General features: G+C 50.8%; 2 protein-coding genes across 3 annotated transcripts in view; one reads left to right on the top strand and one right to left on the bottom strand.

The window, feature by feature from the left end:
* The window catches only part of MAB21L4 (mab-21 like 4), a 26,316-nt gene extending 19,932 nt beyond the window's left edge, over nucleotides 1-6,384 (top strand). Inside the window, exon 5 of the mRNA XM_019486071.2 lies at nucleotides 6,223-6,384. Coding sequence (XP_019341616.2) covers nucleotides 6,223-6,237 — 15 coding nt within the window. The 3' untranslated portion in view covers nucleotides 6,238-6,384. The remainder of the gene's footprint in view (nucleotides 1-6,222) is intronic.
* Nucleotides 1-19,926, bottom strand: part of AGXT (alanine--glyoxylate aminotransferase) — a 23,737-nt gene extending 3,811 nt beyond the window's left edge. Inside the window, exons 1-10 of one of the 2 annotated variants that reach the window (XM_006276119.4) lie at nucleotides 19,459-19,926; nucleotides 14,640-14,832; nucleotides 8,243-8,307; nucleotides 7,007-7,107; nucleotides 5,731-5,801; nucleotides 4,734-4,818; nucleotides 3,435-3,530; nucleotides 2,076-2,145; nucleotides 1,278-1,373; nucleotides 704-832 (exon numbers count right to left, since the gene is read on the bottom strand). In XM_006276119.4, the coding sequence (XP_006276181.2) occupies nucleotides 704-832; nucleotides 1,278-1,373; nucleotides 2,076-2,145; nucleotides 3,435-3,530; nucleotides 4,734-4,818; nucleotides 5,731-5,801; nucleotides 7,007-7,107; nucleotides 8,243-8,307; nucleotides 14,640-14,832; nucleotides 19,459-19,722 (1,170 nt within the window). In that variant the 5' untranslated portion in view covers nucleotides 19,723-19,926. The remainder of the gene's footprint in view (nucleotides 1-703; nucleotides 833-1,277; nucleotides 1,374-2,075; nucleotides 2,146-3,434; nucleotides 3,531-4,733; nucleotides 4,819-5,730; nucleotides 5,802-7,006; nucleotides 7,108-8,242; nucleotides 8,308-14,639; nucleotides 14,833-19,458) is intronic. The other variant, XM_019486072.2, reaches the window with a different exon arrangement.

Raw genomic sequence — 19,926 nt, 5'->3', positions numbered from 1 at the left:
CTGAGTATTTTCCTAGAGCAGTGCAAGAGGCACTATCTACTGGTACTTGCAGAAGCTACACAGTGTATGAGACCTAAAGACAACAGAAATATCATGCCCTTATTGGAACTTCCCTCTCTTTGTGAAAAAGATTTCATTGGAGCATCTCCACTTTTCCCAACCGTATTCAATGTAGGGTAACTATTTGGGCTAATAATAATCCCATGGGAAATGCCTCTCTCTGCCTGATGCAACCTGATTTAAAATGCACGATGAGAGAACAATGATACTTTTTAAGGGAATTACACCAGCACCAGGTCATCCAGGGATACTAACAAAAAGGATTTCATTACTGTCCAGGAAGCTGCCCCGCTTGATACTTTCCAGATACTAGACTGGGATTACTTTGCAGGAAATAGATTCCTTGTTTAGAGGAGAAATAAGGGAACATCAGAAAAGAAGTGATCCAGGTGGTACTGTCAGGTGAAGGCCAAGGCTCATTGGCTACAGAGAGCACATAAAATGTCCTCCTAGGGAAGGGCATTCCTCTCTGTGGTTCTATTTCTGTAAATCTATTGGAGCCCATAGAGCTGCTCCAGATGGATGTGGAGGGAACTGAGAGTGGAACTGGGTCCTTAATCTGTTGAGAATTGCATGGGAACATATTCATGTCAGTCCCCACCTCTTGGGAGGGTTCTGCCTTTGGCTGTCAGTTTGTACCCACCTTTCCTACTGAAGGCCCCAGGCCCCCTGTGATCTCAATCGCATATTTATTCATAAGGAACTCTGTGATCTCTTTCCAGTCATATCCCTCAGGCACTACAATGGTGGTGACGGTTGGAAGCCTTGCCACCTGGAAAACAGAGACATGGAGGTCAGGTCCAGCCAACAGCTATCCTCTGGACTTGTGCAGACAGTCCTCTATGCCCTTCCTCTGTCATGCTACAGACCTTCCCATTTGGGATGATAACTGCTTTCTATGGGAGAGGCTGTGTTTGGGTGGGAGTCTCTCAGGTACTGAATGCCTCCTTAGAAAGCCTTTTAAAATATGGGGCCAGATTTCTAGCTGGGATGAATTACCAAGGCTTTGATAAAGTCATTAGAGCTATGCTTATTTGCACCAGATGAGGATTTGGCCTTGCTTGTCCTGAGCTACTTCCCATCACAGCGCTCTTTCTCCGTGGCTCACTGCACCACTCCTCCATGGCAGAGTTCTACCCACGTGACTAGAAATGCAGCAGGGAGGGATCTGCTCCAAGGGCTCTCTCAGTGCCCAGCAATCTCAATCTGTGTCCTACCTCTTCCTTCACAAAGAGTTTGAGGCCCAGCTTCTGCAGCCCCTCATGTAGGTAGAGGCAGTTCTCCTTGTGCAACTTCCAGGAGTTCTCCAGCCCCTGTGCACAAGGGGGAAAGAAGCATTAAACAGGGAGTGATCACTGTGGGTCATGCATTGTGACAGAGCAGGGAGAAATATGATTTAACACTTCACCTGTATGGGAAAAGGTTGGTCCCTATTGTGCAATTTTGAGTCTGATGCACCACTTTGAAGCTCACTGAGATTGGGAGGAACCAAAATGTGTTACCAGCTGGTGGCCATTGGATGACCTGTATAAAACAAGTCCTGTCTTCATTGGCTTGAGGGCACCCTTCTTACCAAACTCAACAGGAAGGCAACAGACTAGATGGCTGTAGAGGCTGAATAAGTCCATTACTTTAATAGGCGATCTGTCCTGGGCACAGTCAAGGCCCACCCTTTGGAGAAGGCTGTAGTGCAGCTGCCCATTCTGTGGTTATATACAGGACTAGTCTTCAGGACTGTCTAGATGGGTTCTTCCAGCAGCTCAAAAGGCCAGACTTAGGCGTCTAAACATGCTGATCACTGCCTAGTGGGATTTTCAAAACTACTTAGATACCAAGCTACATCTTTCAGTACTCAGATGCACTTAAAAATCAAGCCCTAGAATGGCAGACATTTGCCCTAAATAACACACAGCTGAATGACTCTTATCTCATATTCCTTTCTGCTCTTATGTCTTTATTTTCCCTCCCCTCCCACCTGAGTTCTACAGCCCGGGATGTCTCTCACAGCTGCTCACCTGTTCAGCCAGTATAGCTAAGCCCTCTCTCAGGCTGAAGAAGTTATTGACGGGTGGTGTGTGGTGGTACCTGTAAATTGCATGCAACATACTGTTCATGAGAACATGCCATAAGTGGATCAAACCAGTCTGTCCAAATCAATAATGGGTGCGTCTACACATGCATTTAAGCGCAATTGAATTTAACGAGCATTAAGCGATTTTTGGCAGGTGTCTACATGTGCACTTGGCACTAAAGTTAGCGCACTTGGCATTAAAGTTAGTGCCAAGTCCTTGCAGCCCTGCCTTGTGCCCCTAGTGGCTGGGTAGATCCAGCACTAAAGTTAGTGCCTGGTTGCGTCTATATGTGCATTAATGTGCTTTAACTAATTGTGCCTAAATTTGATACCTGCAGCTGAAGGTATCAAATTTAGGTGCAATTAGCCTAATTTCACCATTTTAATGCACATAAAGGATGTGCATGTATAAACATGTGCCCATAATGCACATTAAATTAGGCAATGTGCATTAAAGTGTCTTGTGTAGACATGACCACCGAGAGCAAAACAGATTCCACGGGCTAAGCCACCAGAAACCATGCTTCATACTGACTACATCTTTCTGTCTCATAAGTGGGGGGCAGAGATAGGACATGAAATGAGGCTACTATGAGGACATTGGAGGTTGGGATTGCATTAAGGCTAAAAAGCAGCAGTGAATCTACTGACTCCAAAGAGGTTGATGGCAAGGTGCCAATAAATTTGTGCTATACAAGAAATATTGCATTCTCTAGTCCAGGATTGGCCAACCTGCAGCATGCAGGCCAAAAATGGCAGAGGCAGCCTGTGCTGTGTGGCACATGGCAGATTGGGGAAGGGACAGGGATCAAAGCTGCAGACAGGGCAGGGAGCAGAAAGCAGAGCAGCAAATTAGGCAGGGGAGAGGATCAGAGTGGCATTTGGAGAGAATATGAAGCTTAATTTGTAGCACACCTGCCACAAATGTTGGCCTCCCACTGCTCTAGTCCACTTGCCTTCAACATTTTTTCTCTGGAAAATCTAATGAACTGAGCTGGAGTCAGGGCATGAATGTGTCTGAAGGGCAGAATGAGGTTTAGGTTTGCATTCAATAAGGGTGGATAAAGGGGTTGGAGCTCAGGGTAGGTTTCCTTTGTGTAAGGGTTGGGGCTTGGGGCAAAGGGAAGTTAGGATTGGGTCTGAGTGGCATTTTGATTTGGACTGAGGTAGAGATGGTTCATATTCTGGGTGAAAGCTTGTGTAAGAGTCAAGACTGAGTTCACTTGGTATTAATCCATTGTAAAGGAGCTGCATGCAGGACCAGGATGGAGCCTGGGCTCAAATCCCAGGGCTTGCCCCTCACATTCTTGGCTTGCCATCACAGCCCCAGTAGTTAGCTAGCCAGCCCAGGTCCAGGTAGAAAGAGGGAGGCTTTGTCTTCCTGTTTAAACTCTTCTTCCTGCCAAAGAATACATAAGAAATCTGAGTGGCTCGTTCTAGGATCCCTGCCCATCAGCCAGAGCCTTGGGTTTCATTTCCCTGCTCAGACACAGCAGATTCTACTGCCAATTTAAGCTTGCTCCTCCTGGTGGAGGATGGAAAACAAGAGAGATTGATCTGCCACTCCTTTCTATGCTTAGCTAAAGTGCTGATGATTTTAAACCCCTACAAATGGGTCATCTCCTTGGAATTTTTCAAAACTGCTCTAAGCCAAAACTCAAAATACTGAAAATAAGGCTCTGATCTTGCCAACGTTTAAGCAGATAACTTCATTCAAGTGAATATTGCTTAAAGACAGAGGTTCTACATTTGCCTCAAAAAGTAGACTTAATAAATTAGAGCTGAGGTAAAAGGTGATTGTGTTGAATGCTGAGTGTCTGAGCACACAGGACAACCACTGGACTGGGCAGAACCGAGCCAGTAACCAGTGGCTTTGGCTGCACAGTGAAGTCCTTAGGAATCCAGTGGCTCAAAGAAGCACTGACCAGATGGGATTTTGATGTGCCAGTGGCCATAGGTTTAGAATAGATTTAGGCTGAGAATTCCCAAACTAGGTGTCGTGATCCCATTTGAGGCCATATGCCACCAAAATTCAATTACCATGGATGGGGTCAGATCCAAAGTTGGGTTGCAAGTCCAGAAGAAGGCAAAAAAGACTGGGAACTACTTGTCTATGCTGAAAAAACGGTTTGTTTTACTATGGGATAACTAGAATTGTCCAGCTCAAAACTCTAGAGGAGGCATGGGGGACTAATGTGAGGTGAAGTAAACAACATGGACCACAGGGAATAAAGCTGAGGCTGACGTACTGCTGAACACCAACTCCGCTCATCTCTGTCCAGCAATCCACAGCAAGATCGCCATTGTGCTTGAATTATCCCCACCTTTGTGGCAGTAAAAACAAAACCTCAGTGTTCCTGCACTTTAATCTGAAACTGTGGCATTTGTTGGCAACTTTCTCTTTGCCCTTTGCATCACACCAGGCCCAGTTCTGGTGTGACACAGATGTTCACTGCTTAAATCCTCTTGCAGATTGTACCAGTTCCCTGTTAATTTGTCTAGACCATGCACATGGTTCTTGCTAGGAACTGATGCTCCATCCAAGAGTGTGCCTTACTGCTGTCCCCACCTAATGATGGAGAGAGGGTGAGGCTATTCTTACCTGGCTCTCTCGCTGAAGGAGATTGGAGCAGTGCCAGGAGGAACATTTAGCACTTTCTGAGATCCTGAGTATAAAATGTCAATCTCTATATTAAACGGGAAAACAGCTTGTTAGAAATCTTGCAACATAGTGCTGATTACAAAGCAAAGGCTAGGGGCTGCCCCTCTGGAGGTAAGCACCAGCTAGTTCTCCCTTATATTTGCATCCATGCCAGAAAATGCTGCACATTTTGTTACAAATAAGCCAGCCACTCAATCCCAACCCTTCAAGGACTTCAGCCACTCTTCAGTTGAGAGCAAGAAACACCGACATCTCCTCTCAGTCTCCATATGCATGTCAGAAACAGCAGGATCTCAGCAGGGCTGTCCATTACCAGCCAGACACACCAACCTGCCTAATGTCCACTCCTCTGTACTCAACCTATTATCCAACAGCCTGAGGAAACAGTGCCAGCTCCCCTTTAAACTCTGCCAGCTCCCCTTAGTCACCTGGTGGACTGGATCAGTATGTGTCCCAATAAAGTGCTTTAAAAGTGCCCACATTTGAAAGCAAATAGAAGCAGCACCATAAGGCAGTCCTTTAACCTAATCATGATAAATGAAGCCTGGGCACATCTGCAGAGGGTTGCAGGGTCTTGCAAGGCTGCTTGCAAAACACCAGTCATGCAGATTTATGGCTGTAACTGTATTTAAACCAGTTTGGAGAGGAACTAAGTCTTTTACACTTAGGGCTGTTATCTAGAGGAACCCTTGCTGTGGAAGAGCTCACCCTTATGCCAGAAGCAATTCCTCTCCACTGCTGTCGTCCTAGAGACTAGTGCTGGAGTGTTATGGCAGTGGAGAGCCCCCAGCCCATCTTTCCCTCCTCCCCTGCCCCAGAGTGTAATCCGCAGCCTCCCTCACAGAAGGGACCTTGTCCTCCCCATGCATTTCAAGCACAGTGATGGCAGGGATGGGTTAATATCCCAGATAAGCAAACTGAACTAGTTGTTCCCTACCCTGCTGGTCCATGAAGATAGGAGCACCACCCAGTGATGCTACTGAGTCCACCAGCAGCAGGCTGCCATACCTAGTAGGGGGAAGGGAAGAGTAAAGGTCAAGTGGCTTGTATTCATGCCCCAAAGCCTCTCTCTTTGTCTCTGCCCCAGATTCAGTCCTAGATTGTCCAGGGCCCTTCTGGAATACCTTCATCCTCAGGGCAAGTAAATCCCTACAGCAGCTCTGGCAGGCACTCGGACCTACACAGCTTTGCCCCAGGGGAAAGCAGAAAGGCCATGGTTAGTGGGAAACACCTGTTCTTATGCTTTACATGGGAAAGCTAATGTAACCCACAGCACGGTGGGATGTGAGTTGGCCAGAACTGGATAGACTACAGTCTGTACCCCTAAGACTGCTTTGCTAAGGCCTTGCTTAATAAGGCCTTGGTATAACAAGGCCTTTTAGCAGCCCTGATTTTCCCTTTACCCCCTTCCCCATATTTTCTTTTTCAGCTTAACAAGGTTTAAAGTACCACAGCTGTGACTTCATTCTCCATGAAGGCTTGTGGGGTTGGCTCCAGACACCCCAGAGTTACTACCTGGTGATGGCCAGGGCAGTGATTGTTTTGCTCAGTAGGTGTTGTGTCTGCTCCCAAATAAATGCTTGCTCCACAGGCTGCTGCCTTTTTGCCTTTCTCTTCTCAGCTGCGCTTGGCCAAGGAGAGCATGATTCCTCTGGGTGCCAGCAGGGGCCTTCCCAGTTGTTCTCCTGCTGCTTATGGCAAGAGGAACAAAGCCTCTGTCAGGGGTGGTTCCACATGGGATGCGGTCACACTCCACTTTTGCTGTATTGCCCATGAGCTCTTGGTGTGGGGTCTGTCTGGAGTTTCCACTTTCATGAGGCTCCACAGTCCAGAGCATGAGACTGCCACCACTGCTCCTCAGGGCCTTTCCTTGGCTGAATTCAGCAGGGAGAGTGAGGAAGGGGAAGGGTGAACAGTTGCAGTGCTCAGCCCCTGGGTGCCAGCTTCCCTCTGTCCCCACCAGCTGGTCACCTCAGAGCTCACTGCTCATGCACAGCATAGCCAAAGCTGGGAAGCTGCAAAACTTTCCCTGGTCCCTGGATCTGCTACTGATAACAGCTGACTGATGCCTGTGACCTTGCTGGATTCTAGAGAGCAAAGGGCTCCTTCTTTGAGCTCCTGGGAGATGTTCTAAGTTTCACCAAAAAACCTGACACCTTTGCTTGACAGGAATGTGCTTGTGGCCAGGCTGTTGGCCTGGCACTCATACTGACCTGTGGCAAAGCTCCCCAAGGCCATCCAGCGGCTGGAGCACACCACTGGATGACTCCCCATGTGTGATGAAGAGCACTGCTGGCTTGTGTTGTGCCAGACCCTTGAGTGGGCAACAGAGAGAGAGAGAGAGAGAATAAATATCAAGAGTAAAATGGCAAGGGCCATGGGAGAAAATCCACCAGAAGGAAGGATTCAGTGAGCTGGATCATCCCTTCCAGCTGACCCTTGCTCAGAGTAGAGGACAGGCCCAGGCATCCCTCTCCCCAGAAAACAGTGGAGTGCAGGGAATGTGAGGCAGTGGGATGTGGCTGCCAAGAAGCCCTTTGGCTGTACCCTGTGTACAATGTAAAAACGCAGCTGGGGAATGGGTGCATCTTTGGGATGAAACCAGCACCTCAGGCTGCCTTCGAAGGCACACACCACTCTTACTGTCCTCCCCCATTTGTAACACTTAAAAGCAAACACTTCTGGGTTTCTATCATCTTTCCCCCATTCATGGGAGCAGCTCCCCATGAACTTCATCTCCGGGTTGGGAGGTGGTCTGTCAGCTGTAGGTAGAGGTGAGCCTGGAGCAGAAGTGTGAGTGGCAGGGCTGTCCCAGATAACACACAAGATACCTATGCCTTCAGGATTCAAGCAGGGCACTAGAGAACACAGCTCCTTTTTTGCCTGGCACATATGTCCCTTTCATGTCTTGTCTTACTTGCAGTGGTGCAGAGAGAGGAGCCATTTATAGCAGAGTCATCGACCTGTACACTGGTGTGGAAGTGGAATGGACACATAAATTCTAACACCAGGCTAAGCCACTCTACTGTGGTGTATATTTACCACTTGGAAAGTCTTGGATTCACTGCTATAAATTGCATTGCTGTTAAGTCCAGGGCTCTAGTCTGCTGCATCCCCAGATATCCCTTTGCTCAATGCAAACAGGCTATTATTAGCTTCCTAGCCACCTAGGGCCAAGAGTATCTACTGAGTGCAGCCACCTCTGGAAACCTGGCATGCATTTGCTCCAGATATCGGTGCAACTTACATAGGTATAAACAATCAGTATCAGTTATGTCGGTGTTAACATGTCACATGTCCACACCCAATGGCTGTGATGACAGCAACATGTGAATTCCAGCCTCTCCTTACAGCCCATCAGGCCAGGGTCAGCCAGGCTGCTGTAGTCAGTCCCTGAGCATGGCTGTCCAGTTCTGCTGTGACCTTTGTATGGCACAGCCAGGACTCACCTGCTCAATGTCCTTGAGTGTAAAGTACTCTCCAGGGGACTTCACCATCTGTTGAACATCAGCTCCTGCAAGAGGAAAGGGGCAGAGAGACAGCGCTCAGAGCTGCTGTGGCCACAGCACGATAGCCACAGCTGTCTGTCTTGCCTTCACCTCTAGAACAGCACCAGTAGCTTTGAACTCCAAACACTACACAGTGAAGAATAAATGGTGCTGCCAGGGAAAGGCAAAGCAGGACAAGATGCGTAGTACCCTTTGCCCATTGTTTTATCATGTGAGTGTCACTGCTGACACACATGTGGGATGGGGTAGGGCAGGCTCCAAAGCTGGTCAAGTTCATGCTGTGAGAGCTGAGGCAGAAGCTGAGGGGATGTCTGCACTGTGTCCTTAGGAGGTCCTGGGTGGGACAATTTTGAGCGTGGCCCCCTGCTCTGGCCAAACCTGGAAATGTGATGATGACACTGCTTTGAGGGGTGCTCAACATCTGCTGTAAAGCATCCAGGAGACTGAGTTCTCCAAAGCAGTGGCAGCAGGATGGTGTCCCAGAGCAATGGAGGAGCTCCATCTCTGGGTTTGGTGTGTACCTGGGGAGGCCCTTCTAGGACAGGACAGGGCTGCAGCACTGATGTATCATGAGCAGGGTCATCTGTAGGCCCTGGGTGCATCATTGCTTGGGCCTCCTACCCATCTCATCACATGGCAAGTGATTGTGCTTGAGTGCACAGTGGGTACAACCAGTGTTCTGTGTCACTGCATCCTTGCATTTATGGCTGCCTGCGTGCCTCTGCTTCAGTCCTTTTTCTATGTTATACTCCTGAACATCTGCACCCCATGCAGGGGGATATGTGGCATACATCTGGATTCATCACTGTCTCATGAGTCTTGGGGCTCCTGCAAATAATGGGCCTGGTGCCTGGGTCCCCATGGAGCCATGCCTTAACATGGCATTGACCATGAGTGACTCAGAGGCTGATCCCATCCATGGACCCATTGAGCACTTGTAAAAACAAGCCCAGTGTGATTGGCTCACGCAGCACCAGAGGGCAGGAAGTTTTGTCAGAATATGTCCAGGCTCTAAAGCCAGGCTCACAGTGCCTGCCCAACACACATGCAACCGGCAAGGTGCCCTTAAAGCCCCGTTCCCAATGCTTGTGTTTCCTTTGTGCGGGGTCCAGAGAATTAGCAGAGTCAGCAGCGCAGAGCAGCACACCAAAGGGAATGTGGTCAGGAGGGGGCATTGCCATGGTGCCACCCATCCTGCTCTCCAGCTTGTGGACTGTAACCAGCTCCATGTGGTGATCTCTGTAAGTAATAATAAGTCACGTATTAACATGCCTGTGAAGGTGCCTGCCAAAGTCCAGCCTGGCCTCATGGGAATTTGTCCAGTGGAAAAATAATAAAATGCAAGAAAAGAGAAGGGAAATGATTAAACTCAGAAACCCTGAGTTTCTAGGCAGCAGATGCCCTCTCCAGCCACTAGGAAGCAGGAACAGAGAAGTGTCCAGATGGGTCAGAGAATACACATGTATGCCACTGAACAACCCCACAGATCCTTGCATCCAGGCCACAAATACTGGGATAGGGTCACCAAATCCAGTCAGGTTTCTCCATAAAAAAATTGAGCCATCGTCATCACAGGTGTACACTCTGACCATAACTTCAGCAGGAGGATCACACAAAGCAGAACTCTGCATTACAGGGAAAGGGGAGTGTGGTGCTTCCATGAGAAACCTGCTTTTTGAAGACATCCTAGATGAAAGCTGGGATTAGGGGGGCGGTCCTTTCATCCTCAGGAGGCCTCAAATGCCTCTATACTAATGCCCGCAGCATGGGGAACAAGCAGGAGGAACTAGTCCTCCTGCTAGCCAGCACCAACCCAGACATAGTGGGGCTCACCAAAATGTGGTGGGACCCAATGCATGACTGGGCAGTGAATATCAAGGGCTACAGGCTCTACAGGAAAGATAGGACAGGTAGGAAGGGTGGGGGTGTGGCGCTCTATGTCAAGGAGCAACACACATCCACAATGTGTATCACTGGGTCAGAGGAGGAACAAACGGAAGTGCTCTGGGTTAGAGTACAAGGGGGTCGGGGAGAAAGGGACTTAATTGTGAGGGTCTACTACAGACCACCCAACCAAGGAGAAGATCGAGACCAGGAATTCTTACGTCAGCTCACGGAGATAGTTAGGTCCAAGGATGTGGTTGTCATGGGTGACCTAAACTTGACAGACATCTGCTGGGAGGAGCAGACAGCCAGGTCTGACCACTCACGCAGGTTCTTAACTGACATACAGGACCTCCATCTAACCCAGGAGGTCCACAGCCCCACCAGGGGAGATGCCTTGTTGGATTTGGTCCTGGCCATGGGCGACGACCTGGTACGGGGTCTGCAGGTGCTCGACCACCTAGGCGACAGCAATCATTGTCTTCTGGGATTCACCATCCAGCACAAGGTGGCGAAAGCCTCCAGCAAGGCAGCAGCTCTCGACTTCAGAAGGGTGGACTTTAATGAGGTAAGAAGAATAGTGGGGGAAGCACTGAGGTCCCAGAGCTGAAGGGAGTTGAGTGTCCAGGAGGCATGATAGCTTCTTAGGGAGACGACCCTCCACACTCAAAGGGAAGTAATCCCTACATGAATCAAAGGGGGCAAGAGGGCGCAAAGGCCCCCATGGCTCACCAAAAGCATCCGGGAACATCTCCAAACAAAAAAGGAGATGTACACCCGTTGGAAGGGAGGGGCCATCGCAAGAGAGGACTATACCTCGGTAGCTCAGGAATGTAGTGGGGTGGTCAGGAAGGCCAAGGTGGAAATGGAGCTGGGACTAGCAACCCAGATCAAGGACAACAAGAAGTCTTTTTTCAAATACATAGTGGGGCAAAAGAAGGTGCCAAGTAACATGGGGCCTCTGCAGGACACGCTAGGAAATGTGGTTGTCGCACCAGACAACAAAGCTGACATATTCAACAATTTCTTTGCCTCCGTATTTCTGAGGAGGGACCCGGATATCTCCCCCCACTGCCCCCCCCAAGGGCCCTGTGGGTGGCACATCCAGGCCTAGGGTTAATGAGGGCCTTGTCAGGGAACTTCTGGAGGGACTAGATGTATTTAAATCCACAGTTCCTGATGATCTCCACCCCAGAGTGCTGAAGGAACTAGCAGGGGTCATTGCGGGACCTCTGGTACAGCTCTACGAGCACTTACGGTGCTCGGGCGATGTGCCGAAGGACTGGAAAAGGGCCAACGTGGTCCCCATCTTCAAAAAAGGGAGGAAGGAGGACCCAGGAAACTATAGGTCCGTGAGTCTTACCTCGGTCCTGGGGAAGCTTTTTGAAAGAATTATCCTGGCACATGTCCAGGAAGGGCCAGCAGGGGAGGTTATGTTCAGGGACAACCAGCATGGGTTCATTAGGGGCAGGTTGTCAAACCAACCTGGTGGCCTTCTATGACCAGGTCACTAAGTCCTTGGATGCAGGTGTCACAGTGGATATAGTCTTTCTGAACTTCAGGAAGGCCTTCGACACAGTCTCTCACCCCATTCTCAGTAAGAAACTAGGAGACAGTAGTGTTGATGCCTACGCGGTCAGAGGGGTCACTAACTGGCTGGAGGGCCGCACCCAGAGGGTGGTGGTGGACAAGTCTTATTTGACCTGGAGGGATGTGGGCAGTGGGGTTCCCCAGGGCTCGGTCCTCAGGTCCGCACTATTCAACATCTTCATCAGTGACTTGGGCGAGGGGATAAAAAACAGCCTGTTCAAGTTCTCAGATGACACTAAGATGTGGGGGGAAGTGGGTACGCTAGTAGGAAGGAACAGGCTGCAAGCGGATCTAGACAGGTTACAGGGGTGGGCCGAAGCAAACAGGATGGGGTTCAACACTGACAAGTGCAGGGTAATGCATCTGGGGAGGAAGAACCAGCGGCACACCTACAGGCTAGGGAGCTCCCTTCTCGCCAGTGTTGAGACAGAAAAGGATCTTGGAGTCATTACTGATGCCAAAATGAACATGGGCCGACAGTGTGGGGATGCAGTCACGAAGGCCAACCATACCTTGTTGTGCACCCACAGATGCATCTCAAGCAGATCCAAGGAGGTGATCCTCCCCCTCTACGCGACACTGGTCAGGCCGCAGCTGGAGTACTGTGTCCAGTTCTGGGCACTGCACTTCAGGAGGGATGTGGCCAATATGGAGAGGGTCCAAAGGAGGGCCACCTGCATGATCAGGGGTCAGCAGGGCAGGCCCTACGAGGAGAGGCTGAGGGACCTGAACCTGTTCAGCCTCCAGAAGAGAAGGCTGAGAGGGGATCTAGTGGCAGTCTATAAACTAGTCAAGGGGGACTAGCAGGCATTGGGAGAGTCCCTGTTCCACCGAGCAATCCCAGGAGTTACAAGAAACAACGGACGCAAGCTAGAGGAGGGTAGTTTCAGGCTAGACATTAGAAAGCGCTATTTTACTGTCAGGGCGGCTAGGACCTGGAACCAACTTCCAAAAGAAGTGGTGCTGGCTCCTACCCTGGGGGTCTTTAAAAGGAGGCTGGACGAACATCTGGCCAGGGTCGTTTGACCCCAGTATTCTTTCCTGCCACGGCAGGGGGTCGGACTAGATGATTTCCTCAGGTCCCTTCCGACCTTACCAACTATGAAACTATGAAACTATGAAAGCCATTATTCTCAATTATCCTAAGGATCTGTGTAGTTGTCCAGGCACCAAAACCTGCTTTCACTCAATGAGGCCTGGTCTAGAGTGGTTCTTTATTCAGCCACAATGGTGGGTCTGCCCAGAGCAGCCCTGCACTGACCCTGCGCTAGCAAAATCCACCACACACACTAGTTTCATGTACCCAGGCTTGATAATGGATATAGATGCACTGGTGCCACTCATGGCTTACTTGAGGCAGTATGTCTATTAGGGCTGTGCGAAGCTTTGGGTGCTGATTTGATTTGGAGGAGATTCGGTCTGATTCGGTGGCTGAAGCTCCGAGTCCAAATCAAATCATGGGACCAATTTAAAGGTCCAAATTGATTCAAAGCTCTCCGAATCTTTGGCAAAGATTTGGAGAACTTTGATGATTCAGGAAGTTCCCGGTGCCTGCAGCAGGGAGCTGCTAAGTACTAGGGATGGGGGAAGGGACCATGGAGGGACCCCTGCCAGCCCCCCCATGGCTGCCCCCATCCGCCCCAGCTCCTGGTACTTTAAAAAAAAGCCCTGGTGCTCACTGGGTGCTGCTGGGTGGGGGGCAATCCTCACTGCCCCCCACTGCCCCACGCTGCATGAGGGGCTCTGCACAAGCCCCCTGACCCCTCCCCCCCACTTCCCTGACCCGCCCATGGCTGTCCCACCTGTTGGGGCTCCAGGTCTTTAAAAAAAAAAAAGCCAAGAAAAGCCCCTGGACTCACTGCTCCTGGTGCAGCCTCAGGGCTTTGGGGGCTCATGCAGAGCCCCCACACGGCGGGGGGCAGCAGGGATCACCCCCGCTGGCATCAGTGGTGAGTCCCAGGGTTTCTTCAGGTATTTTTTTTCCTTAAAGGGCCGGTGCAGAGTGCCCATGAGGGGGCTGGGGGCTTGGGGGCTCATGCAGAGCCCCCCACACAATGGGGGGCACCAGGAATCGCCCCCCCACCCGGCAGCACCTGCTGAGCCAGGGCATTTTTCCCCACCAAGTCCTGGGAGCTGGGGCAGGTGGGGCGGCCATTGCTGGGCTGGGAGAGGGATGGGGGATGGGCCTGGCCTGGCCAATTCAGAGATTCGGAGATTTGGTAGCAGCCAAATCTCCAAATCAGATTCGGCCAAATCGAATCAGGACAGTGATTCGAATCACCAAATCGAATCACTGTCCCCCGAATCGGCTGAATCTGAATCCAAAGCGAATACTAGCCGCTTCGCACAGGCCAAACATCTACACTAGGAGTTAGCATTGCCATGTCTCACATCAGCATAGTTACTCCCATGGAGACCACAGCTCAGATACTCTGCAATCCCCAATTTCTTTGCTATTGAGCCCCTGGAAACTTTTGTTTCATTCTGCAGCAAGACCCTCACCACCTAAGTGTGCCCCTACCAGAGCTCTCTCCTGATCTCTCAGAGACATTTAGATGGGATGGGAAACAGTGTTATCACTGCTACACCCTCTCAGTTCTGCACCAGGCCCTGGGCAGGAAGCAGTGCCATGCTGGATCTCAGGACTTTGAGTCAAATTAAGCCATCTATTACACTGGAGTAAACACCAAACAATTGCTCCAGGGTAACTCAGTGCTCCATGACTGCAGTGCTGTAATGGGCAGAGCAATCATGAGACACCCTTTACTGAGGGCCACTGATAGGGAGGATGAGCATAACTCAGTTTCCAGGGCTGGGAACCTCAGACATCAAACAGGAAGGGGCCCACACTGCCATCTCATACCCAGCCTCTCCGAGATGTCTGCTGCACGCTCGCCCCAGATGCCATTCACTGCCACCAGCACCACATCTCCTCTCTCCACTGCATTCATGAGCGCAGCCTCCATGGCACAGTGGCCGGAGCCACTGATGGCCAGGGTCAGCGGGTTCTGGGTCTGGAAAGCATACTGGATCCCCAGCTTGATCTCGTCCATGATCTGAAAAGCAGAGGCACAAGACAGGGAGTAAAGCCCATGGCCTGTGACTCATGGTGTCACAGCATTAAAATCAGTGCCCCCCAAGAAGGTGACAAAGGAAGAAAACAGCCTTTGTGAAGGAGCTGCTAACAGCCTCCTATGTGCAGCAATCCTCTTCCAGATGGAGGAAGTAGCTGGTACTGCCCATGGAGTATGAGCCAGCCTCGCACATTCACTGCTTCCAGTAAAGATGGATATGGGTTGCCCGGCAGCTCTATGATTTACTACACAGGGTTCTGAGTCATAGTTTCATAGTATCACAGTACCTAGGGTTGGAAGGGACCTAAACTTATCATCAGGTCCGACCCCCTGCCCTAGGCAGGAACAAGCGTGGGGGTCATAACACCCCAGCCAAATATCTGTCCAGCCTCTTCTTGAAGGCCCCCAAGGTAAGAGAGAGCACCACCTCCCTTGTGAGCCCATTCCAGAGCCTGGCAGCCCTAACTGTAAAGTAATGTCTCCTGATGTACAGAAAGGACAGGGTGGGGAAGAAAGGGGGAGGGGTTGCGCTCTATGTCAGTGAGCAATATACATCAACCCTCATCAAGACAGAATCCAAAGATGAGGAAGTAGAAGGATTGTGGGTTAGGCTACATGGGGGGCAAGGAGAAAGGGATTTGGTGGTAGGGGTCTGCTACAGACCCCCACATCAAGGGGAAGAAAGAGATTCGGGGCTCCTGAGGCAACTCTCGGAGACCATAAAAGATAAAGAGGCGGTAGTCATGGGGGACCTGAACTACCCGGACATCTGCTGGGAGTCACAGACAGCAAAGTCCCACTGCTCACGAAGGTTTCTAACCTGTGTACAGGACCTCCACCTGACACAGGAGGTACACGGTCCCACTAGGGGGAATGCCATACTGGATCTGGTATTGGCAACAGGAGATGACATGGTAGGGGACCTCCAGATCGGTAGCCATCTGGGGGACAGTGATCACCTAATAATAGAATTCACCATAAGACGTTGAGTGGGTAAGGTAACTAGTAGGGTGAAAGTGCTAGACTTTAGGAAAGCTGATCTCAGTGAACTCAGGCGATTAGTCAAGGACGCACTGCAGAGTAGGAGTTTTGAAGGGATGGGAGCCCAAGAAGGGTGGCTGTGCCTTAAGGAAACGATCCTTTGGGCACAAAGCAAGACGATCCCCGAGCGAGGCAAAAGAGGGAAAGGGGCCAGGAGGCTTCCCTGGCTGACCAGAGAAATCCAGGGCAGCCTAAGGGCCAAAAGGGGAGCACATAAAAAGTGGAAACAGGGAGAGATCACCAAAGACGAATATACCTCCTCTGCTTGTGCTTGTAGGGAGGCAGTTAGATGGGCCAAAGCTACCATGAAGTTGAGGATGGCAACCCAAGTAAAAGACAACAAGAAATTGTTTTTTAGATATATAGGGAGTAAAAGGAAGGCCCAGGGAGGAATGGGACCCCTGCTAAATGGGCAGAAACAATTGGTGACTGACAGGGGGGACAAGGGGGTACAAGGCTGAACTCCTCAACAAGTTCTTTGCCTCAGTGTTCCTAAGCGAGGGACACGACAAGTCTCTCACTGGGGTTGGGGAGAGGCAGCAGCAAGGCACCAGACTTCCATGCGTAGACCCTGAGATGGTGCAGAGTCACTTGGAAGAACTGGATGCCTTTAAGTCGGCAGGCCCGGATGAGCTCCATCCAAGGGTGCTGAAGGCACTGGCCGACATCATTGCAGAGCCACTGGCAGGAATATTTGAACGCTTGTGGTGCACGGGCCAAGTCCCGGAGGACTGGAAAAGTGCCAACGTGGTCCCCATTTTCAAAAAGAGGAGGAAGGAGGACCCAGGCAACTATAGGCCAGTCAGTCTCACCTCCATCCTTGGCAAAGTCTTTGAAAAAATTATCAAGGCTCACATTTGTGAGAGCCCAGCAGGACAAATTATGCTGAGGGGAAGCCAGCATGGGTTCGTGGCAGGCAGATCGTGCCTGACCAATCTAGTCTCTTTTTATGACCAGGTTACGAAACACCTGGACGCAGGAGGAGGGGTGGATGTCGTATACTTAGACTTCAGGAAGGCCTTCGATACGGTATCCCACCCCATACTGGTGAACAAGTTAAGAGGCTGTGACTTGGATGACTACACAGTCCGGTGGGTGGTGAATTGGCTGGAGGGTCGCACCCAGAGAGTCGTGGTAGATGGGTTGGTTTTGACCTGGAAGGGTGTGGGCAGTGGGGTCCCACAGGGCTCAGTCCTTGGACCGATACTCTTTAATGTCTTCATCAGTGACTTGGACGAGGGAGTCAAATGTACTCTGTCCAAGTTTGCAGATGACACAAAGCTATGGGGAGATGTGGACATGTCGGAGGGCAGGGAACAGCTGCAGGCAAACCTGGACAGGTTGGACAAGTGGGCAGAAAACAACAGAATGCAGTTCAACAAGGAGAAATGCAAAGTGCTGCACCTAGGGAGGAAAAATGTCCAGCACACCTACAGCCTAGGAAATGACCTGCTGGGTGGCACAGAGGTGGAAAGGGATCTTGGAGTCCTAGTGGACTCCAAGATGAACATGAGTCGGCAGTGTGACGAAGCCATCAAAAAAGCCAATGGCACTTTATCGTGCATCAGCAGATGCATGACAAATAGGTCCAAGGAGGTGATACTTCCCCTCTATTGGGCGCTGGTCAGACCGCAATTGGAGTACTGCGTGCAATTCTGGGTGCCACACTTCAAGAAGGATGCGGATAACCTGGAGAGGGTCCAGAGAAGGGCCACTTGTATGGTTAAGGGCCTGCAGACCAAGCCCTACGAGGAGAGACTAGAGAAACTGGACCTTTTCAGCCTCCGCAAGAGAAGGTTGAGGGGCGACCTTGTGGCTGCCTATAAGTTCATCAGGGGGGCACAGAAGGGAATTGGTGAGTATTTATTCACCAAGGCGCCCCCGGGGGTTACAAGAAACAATGGCTACAAGCTAGCAGAGAGCAGATTTAGATTGGACATTAGGAAGAACTTCTTCACAGTTAGAGTGGCCAAGGTCTGGAACAGGCTCCCAAGGGAGGTGGTGCTCTCCCCTACCCTGGGGGTCTTCAAGAGGAGGTTAGATGAGTATCTAGCTGGGGTCATCTAGACCCAGCACTCTTTCCTGCTTATGCAGGGGGTCGGACTTGATGATCTATTGAGGTCCCTTCCGACCCTAACATCTATGAATCTATGAATCTATGATGTCCAGCCTGAACCTTCTCTCTAACGATTTGTGGCCGTTATTCCTAGTAACCCTGGGTGGTCCCCGGGGGAACAGAGCCTCATCCAATTCCTGCTGGTCCCTCCTGGTGAGTTTGTAAATGGTCACAAGATCCCCTCTCAGCCTTCTCTTGTGGAGGCTGAATAGATTCAGGCCCTTCAGCCTCTCCTCATAGGGCCTGACCCGCCGCCCCTTGACCATGCGAGTGGACCTCCTCTGGACCCTCTCAAGGTTAGCCACATCCCTCTTGAAGTGTGGCACCCAGAACTGGATGCACTACTCCAACTGCGGCCTGACCAACACCGCATAGAGGGGAAGGATCACCTCCCTGGACCTGCTTGTGATGCATCTATAGATGCACAACAAGGTGAGGTTAGCCTTACTAACCGCTTCCTCACATTGGCAGCTCATGTTCATCCTGGAGTCAACAATGGCTCCAAGATCCCTTTCTGCCACTGTGTTGACAAGAAGGGTGTTCCCAGCCTATAGGTGTGTTGCTGGTTCCTTCTCCCTAGATGCAGCACCTTGCACTTGTCTGCGCTGAATTCCATCCTATTCTCATCCTCCCACCTCTGTAACCTGTCTAGATCTGGCACTGGAGTCATTTAACTCCCTTTGATAAACCTCCCAACTACCAGATTCTTACTCCTCCTGATAGAAAAGAGTGTTACCAAACAGAACACTGGTATTTAACCCTTTCCCTGCTATGGTTGGGGCACTGCTGACCTGAAGTCTATATGTATTGTATTTGACAAGCCCCAGCCCCAAAGGCAAACGGAGCCTCTAGTTCAACAGCCAACCCCTCTGCAGCTGAATGCCCAACCTTGCTGCCACTGGTCACAAGGGACAGAGAGAGGCATGGAATCACAGAGACAAAGGGCTGGGAGGACCTCAAGGGGACCTCTGTCCAAGTCCCCTGTACAGAGGCAGGATCTAGCACAACTAGCCTCCAACAGATGGTTAACTCATCCTTAAAAACCTCCCATGACAGAGGAACACACCACTCCTCTTTTGGGAGCCTGTTACGAGGCACACGCCAGGAGAAATAAGACCATAGAGCTGCACTGGACTTGTTTACATTTACTTTGATAAGGCAGCTCTCTTGGGCTGTAGGCTGCATTTCCAACTCAGGACACTCCATGCTTCTAGATTTGTTAAGAACTAGGACATTAAACCAGGACTGGGGGTGGAGGGTGTGGAGGAAAGGGAGGAGGAGAAGATCAGTGGACATGGAAGAGTGAAATTAAATCCAGTTAAAAGGTTAAACTGGTGCTTGAGGAGAGGGAGAGGCAAAGAAGGAGAGAAAATGCTGCTGGTGGGAAGGGCTAAATTGGGTAGGGATCACTGGGAGACTGTATCTATGAGGGGCTCACCTATGGTCCTTACCTGGAACATTTCCTTGTGGACGTGTCCAATAAGCTGGCGACCACCTGCAGCCAAAATCCGGGGAGGGACGTTTGAGGGCCCAGGCCCTAGAAGCAGCCTGTCTGGAACGGCCAGGGGCTGCTGCAGCACTGTTGGGGGGGGCACCCACAGATTTGGCCCAGACATGGCCCTGTGACGTATAAAGGAGAGCGGAGGCAGCCGCGGGGAAGACCAGGCTGCTGCCCTCAGCACGAGAGAGGCACTGCCCATCACCGCTCTGCGCATATCCCACAAGAGGCTCTTTGGAGCAGCGATAACAGGATGAACCTTAGCCCTGACTACCCCACACGGCTCTACACCTCCCCTTTTCCCTGGCAGTGGTGGCTCAAAGCAGGCTGTGCTGACCTTCCCCTGGCAGGCTGTGTTGACCTTCTGTGTCCTGTCAGCAGGAGACTGAGTCTGAAACTACAGAGCCCAGCCACTACCCAG

This window comes from Alligator mississippiensis, chromosome 7, assembly GCF_030867095.1.
Source record: "Alligator mississippiensis isolate rAllMis1 chromosome 7, rAllMis1, whole genome shotgun sequence".
Classification (NCBI taxonomy): Eukaryota; Metazoa; Chordata; order Crocodylia; family Alligatoridae; genus Alligator; species Alligator mississippiensis.
This window is presented reverse-complemented; position numbering and strand designations above follow the sequence as displayed.